At 45.9% G+C, this 5,977-nt stretch overlaps 1 protein-coding gene across 1 annotated transcript; it reads right to left on the reverse strand.

Annotated features, from left to right (window-relative positions):
- Positions 1–1,790: 1,790 nt before the first annotated feature.
- On the reverse strand, positions 1,791–5,575 carry LOC117809100 (H-2 class II histocompatibility antigen, E-S beta chain-like). The gene is made up of 6 exons (XM_034678778.1): positions 5,471–5,575; positions 4,736–5,008; positions 3,252–3,465; positions 2,928–2,995; positions 2,475–2,588; positions 1,791–2,229 (listed from the first exon to the last, which is right to left on the reverse strand). Exons 1-6 carry the CDS (start codon positions 5,526–5,528, stop codon positions 2,201–2,203), a joined length of 756 nt encoding a protein of 251 aa, XP_034534669.1. The 5' UTR covers positions 5,529–5,575; the 3' UTR covers positions 1,791–2,200.
- Positions 5,576–5,977: the final 402 nt, after the last annotated feature.

A 5,977-nucleotide genomic window follows, 5' to 3' on the forward strand; every position in this document is an offset into this window, starting at 1 on the left:
TCATACGTCTTTCATTCATTCCTTCTTTCCATGTTTCTTCATCCTTTATGTCTCCTTTCCTCACCCCATCCTTTCCTTCTATCCTTTCCTTCCCCATTTCTTCTCCTCTTTTTCTTTCTTCTGGTCTCCCTCTCTTTTCTCTTTTCTTAGACCTTTCTGGAGTCCCTGAGCTCCCTTGTCTCGTATTAAGATGAGATCAGACTGAGTCCTGTCTGGAAGATGGGACTGGATCTGATCCGGTCTTGATGTTGGGTCTTTGTTAATGATAGAACATAGACTCCGGTCTAGACCGGCTCTGTTTGGAGTCTGAGGAGACCATGTGTTGTTATTTGGTGATTTATAAATAAAGATTGATTGATGTGTCTCATCTTAATCCACCATGAGCAGAGACCTTTACAGCATTTAGCAAGTTACAGTGGAGAGGACAAACTTCCTTTAACAGGCAGAAACCTCCAGCAGGACCAGACTCATGTTAGACACACATCTGAATCTGAGACCGTGTTGGAGAGAGGGATAGAGGGAGATGTAGAGAGAGAGAGAGATGATAGTGGGGAGACGGATAGTAGTAGTTGTAGCAGCTGGAGTCTGGACCACGTCCACAGCAGCAGAGATCCAGAGGAACCTACGAGACAAGGGAGCTCAGGGACTCCAGAAAGGTCTAAGAAAAGAGAGAAGAGAGGGAGACCAGAAGAAAGAAAAAGAGGAGAAGAAATGGTGAAGGAAAGGATAGAAGGAAAGGATGGGATGAGAAAAGGAGACATAAAGGATGAAGAAACATGGAAAGAGAGAAAGAAAGAAGGAAAGGAATTTGGGTTGGACATCTATCAGGATGGTGAAGGTTAAAGGTCAAAGGTTAAAGGTTTAAGGTGCATTCTGCTGCATTATTAAAGCCTCTTTAGCTAAGTTTAGCTAACACAGGGATGGTGTAAGTTAAAGGTGAAAGGTGAAAGGTTAAAGGTGCATTCTGCTGCATTATTAAAGCCTCTTTAGCTAAGTTTAGCTAACACAGGGATGGTGTAAGTTAAAGGTTAAAGGTTAAAGGTTAAAGGTGCATTCTGCTGCATTATTAAAGCCTCTTTAGCTAAGTTTAGCTAACACAGGGATGGTGTAAGTTGGGCTGTGCGGCCTTAAAGCTGATCTAAGTTTTGAAAAGCAGAGAGAAGTGAATTGATGTTTCTGTAAAGACAGTTTATTTCCTGTTGAAGTTAGTTCAGGATTTAAAGGTGTTTATAATATTAGACTGGATTCAAGTAAAGAGGAACATGTTGAATGTTGAATCCCAGCTGTGTTTAAAGGAACTCCTCTCAGTGTTTCTGGACTTTGTCCTCACTCAGTGCTTTGATAAGATATCCTGATAGCAGACTGAAGTGAACAGATCTCTTGAAGGATTGATTGTGGGGCTTTTTTCTGGTTCTATTGAACAGCCATAGAATCTGGAGGATCCAGTGATGGCCAGCCGAGCCCAGAGAGACTGGAGGGTCGGGGACGCCGTGTGGACCTGCTACAGAGGACCTCAGACTTTCTCTGATCATCTGGAGACCAGATAAGAACACAAACACACTGTTAGGAACACGACCCGGGTAGCAGGACTCAGAGCTGCAGGACTGGAGGACTGTCTTGTAGCTGGAGTCCCTCTTAAAGTACAGGTCCCAGTCTGAAGCTGCTGGGTTCAGAAACAGAGTCCACTTATGAAACTAGACTTTCCTCTTTATGTGTTCAAATACAAAGAATGAGTCTAAGATGAGGACCCCGACCCTCTGAGACCCGTCCTGTGAAATGAATCCACTCCAGGTTTTCTGAAAGTTTATTGAGGTCAGAAAAAGTTTCACTCCAGTAAAAATCTATAAATCTGAAAACCACAAGACCTACGAGTCCCAAACCCTCCACCGCTGGATTCTACCTGATCACACACACAGACCCTCTAACTTATTGATTCACACAGGAAAGCATCACACATTCAAGGAAGCACAGTCCAGATCCAGAGTCTAGACCAACCCTGATCCAGGACAGACCCAGATCAGGGTTCAGACCAGCTGAGCACAAAAGAATCAGGTGTTCAGCCAGTCCAGCAGGTGGCAGCACTGACAGGCTGCTGAGCAGAAAACACAGGAAGCTGATTTCATGTCCCTCTGACAAGCATCCAGGACCAGGACAAGGACCAGGACCCAGATCAGGACCAGGACCAGGATCAGGACCAGGATCAGTCCGTGGTGGGGACCAGAATCCTTCCTAAAGCAGAGAGAAAGACAAGGACAGGGTCAACACAAAATACACAAAACCACAACTGGTCTGAACTGGTCCCAGACTGGGTGTACTGGTCTAAACTGGTTTAAGACTGTGTGTACTGGTCAGAACTGGTTTAAGACTGTGTGTACTGGTCTGAACTGGTCTCAGATTGTGTGTACTGGTCTGAACTGGTCTCAGATTGTGTGTACTGGTCTGAGCTGGTCTCAGACTGGGTGTACTGGTCTTACTTCGGGTCTTGCTCTTGTAGTAGATGAATCCAGCGAGGGATAAGATCAGACCCAGGATCAGACCGGAGGCTCCGATGGCGATCTTGTTCCTCTCAGACTCAGGCATGGACGAGTCTGAGGACAGACAGGCAGAGAGACAGACAGGTGAGCAGACAGACAGACAGAGAGACAGACAGGTAGAGAGACAGACAGGTAGAGAGACAGACAGGTAAGAGAGACAGACAGGTGAGCAGACAGACAGGTAGAGAGACAGACAGGTAGAGAGACAGACAGGTGAGCAGACAGACAGGTAGAGAGACAGACAGGTAGAGAGACAGACAGGTGAGCAGACAGACAGGTAGAGAGACAGACAGGTGAGCAGACAGACAGGTAGAGAGACAGACAGGTCGACAGACAGGTAGAGAGACAGACAGGTGAGCAGACAGACAGGTAGAGAGATAGACAGGTACTTACCCCAGTCCACAATCAGAGGTGCCTTCAGGCTGACGTGCTCCACCTTACACGAGATCTTCTCTCCAGACCTGCACCCACAGAAAACACCAGATCAGAGACTCTGACACAACACACTGGACCTGGACCTGGACCTGGTCCTGGACCTACATCTGGACCCACATATGGACCTGGACCTGGACCTACATCTGGACCTGCACCAACCTGAACCTTGTTTATAAAACTGGTTCTACCATAGTCTCAAAGGTTGTTTAAATCCTGTGTTTAATAAAGACTCCTCTAACTGGACCTGGACCTGAAATCAATCAGACCTGGACCTGGACTCACTGGGGCGTGTACTCCAGGTGAGAGTGGACCTGGTAGTACCAGTCCCCGTCTGCCATCATGTCCGTGGAGGTGACCCCAGCAGTGACCTCCTGTCCGTTCCTGAGCCAGGTCACTCTGATCAGTTTGGGGTAGAAGTCGTAGACGGTGCAGACCAGCATGGCAGGATGTCCACCAACAGGGGGGTCCTCAGAGTGCAGACGGGCGTGAGGCTCAGCTGCAACACACACACATTGATACACACTGATCAGAGGGACGTGGGGTTTGTTGTTTGTTGTCAGTATGGTTTATTGTGGGGTCAGTTAATCAGGTTATTTACAGGTCATGTGTTAGAGGAGGGGATGTTCTGTTCATTTAGGCGTCCTGTTTTCTTTAGTTTGGAGTGGGGGAGGGGGTGAGCTGGGTCTCTGGACTTTCTGTTGACAGCTATTTTCTCTATTTTCTTTTGATCTCTTTAATAATCTGTTTGAGCATTTTATCTTGAGCTGATCCTTTCTCATTAATAAAATGTTAAACTTCCTTTTCTTACATCAGTGATTTTTGCTTTTAGGACACTTGACTAGGGCAAACCTCAGCCTCTCAGTGTCTTTGGCTCTTTGTAGTTGCTACATATATACCAATACACACATATGTAATGTGAGGAGCAGCAGAATGAAGACATTAACATATTGAAGGACTGGCACCATGTGTACGATGTGTTTACTGACTGGTTTGTTTTGTTGGTCGTCTGTTTTTGCTGAGATGTTGAATACGATAATCTGGATGAGATTTAAAATTCAAATGAACTTTCAAAGTCCTCCCTTGGTCCTAAGGTCCTTTACAAACACAGTTTAAAATGAATCTTTACACAGAGTGCTGTTAAACTTACTTTATACACTTTTATATTCTATTATTTTATATGTTTGGAATGAAACAACATTTACATTTACTCTTTGTTTTTTAAGTGTTCCTTTGGTTTGACTCAGAGCTGGATTTTATTTTGAAAATCCTAAAATAAGAAGAGTTTTTCATATCTCTGATCCCAGCTGATTAATAAAGGTGTAGTTGCACAGAGTGACCAGCAGGCTGCGTCAGAGAGCTGTGTCTGAGGACTTCCTGACAGTTAGAGATGTAGTAACCTGAGAGAGAGTTTAAAATATAACCACATCATGAAGACTGGAATGAAAGAGTGAAATATTCATGAGGAACTTTAGAACAGAACTCTAGAACATGAGGTGGATCTGTCAGCTGAACTCAGAGGAGGAGGAGGAGGAGAGAGAGAGAGGAGGAGGAGGAGGAGGAGGAGGAGAGGAGGAAGAGGAGGAGGAGAGAGAGAGGAGGAGGAGGAGGAGGAGGAGGAGGAGGAGGAGGAGGAGGAGGAGGACTCCAGCTCTGATTAATGTGATCATCTTCATCCTGAAATCCTCTCTAACGTTAGATTATAGATTACTGTTAATCCACACCTGATGATGATGTCATGCTGTGATGTCACTGAAACAAGAACTCACCTGATTTAGTCAGAGCAGCTTTGTACCAGATCCCAATGTTGTGTCCACAGTATGTGGCCTTCTGAGCTCTAAAACTATTCAGCTCTGAAGGATTGTTGTTCCAGAACTCTGCATTCTTCACACCGTACTCAGTGTATCCAACACATTTCCCCACACTGCTGCTGAAGCGTGTGAGCTCCAGTCCGTTGTAGTAAAAAGAGTATATGTACTCGATGTCTTTGAGATCAGTCGAGTTAAACACACAACGGTCCACTGCTACATGCATCGTACCATCTGAAGAAGAAACACAACACCTGTCAGTCACCATCAACACTCACTCTGTCAGGGGTGTGTGTGTGTGTGTGTGTGTGTGTGTGTGTGTGTGTGTGTGTGTGTGTGTGTGTTTGTTCGGTGTATTCAGGTGTGTGTGTGTATTATTGAGGTGTGTGTCTGCGTGTGTGTGTGTGTGTGTGTGTGTGTGTGTGTGTGTGTGTGTGTGTGTGTGTGCGTGCGTGTGTTTATTCAGGTGTGTTTGTGTGTGTGTGTGTAGTCAGGTCTGTCTGTGTGTGTGTGTGTGTGTGTGTGTGTGTGTGTGTGTGTGTATTATTGAGGTGTGTGTGTGTGTGTGTGTGTGTGTGTGTGTGTGTGTGTGTGTGTGTGTGTGTGTGTGTCTGTGTGTGTGTTTGTGTGTATTATTGAGGTGTGTGTGTGTGTGTGTGTGTGTGTGTGTGTGTGTGTGTGTGTGTGTGTGTGTACCTGCGATGCAGAGGCTGGTGATGAAGAGGAGGGAGACGCTGAGAAAGGTTGAAGTCATGATCCTCTGCTGTCCTCACAGACTGAGACTCTCTCTGACTGAGACCGGCTCTAAAGACCAGATCCACATCCCATGACCTCATCAGACCACGCCCACAGAGCTCAACAGACCACGCCCACAGAGCTCATCACATGACCTCATCATCACCTGTTACCAGGGAGACTACACCCAGAGAGCTCTGCTGCTGCTAACACACACACACATACACAAACACACACAAACACACACACCCACACACACACACACACACACACAGAATCTCACACACATACACAAACACACACACACACACACACACACACACACACACACACACACACACACACACACACACACACACACACAGAATCTCACACACATACACAAACACACACACACACACACACACACACACACACACACACACACACACACATGACAGATAGTGAACTACTGCTACATGTACTGAA

The sequence above is a fragment of the Notolabrus celidotus genome, unplaced genomic scaffold (assembly GCF_009762535.1).
Source record: "Notolabrus celidotus isolate fNotCel1 unplaced genomic scaffold, fNotCel1.pri scaffold_229_arrow_ctg1, whole genome shotgun sequence".
Lineage (NCBI taxonomy): Eukaryota > Metazoa > Chordata > Actinopteri > Labriformes > Labridae > Notolabrus > Notolabrus celidotus.

Coding starts and splice junctions, on each gene's coding strand:
- LOC117809100 (XM_034678778.1), bottom strand. CDS start 5,528: ATGACTTCAACCTTTCTCAGCGTCTCCCTCCTCTTCATCACCAGCCTC. Junction 5,009..5,470: donor CACCAGCCTCTGCATCGCAG/GTACACACACAC, acceptor TTTCTTCTTCAG/ATGGTACGATGCATGTAGCA. Junction 2,230..2,474: donor CTACAAGAGCAAGACCCGAA/GTAAGACCAGTA, acceptor TCTCTGCTTTAG/GAAGGATTCTGGTCCCCACC.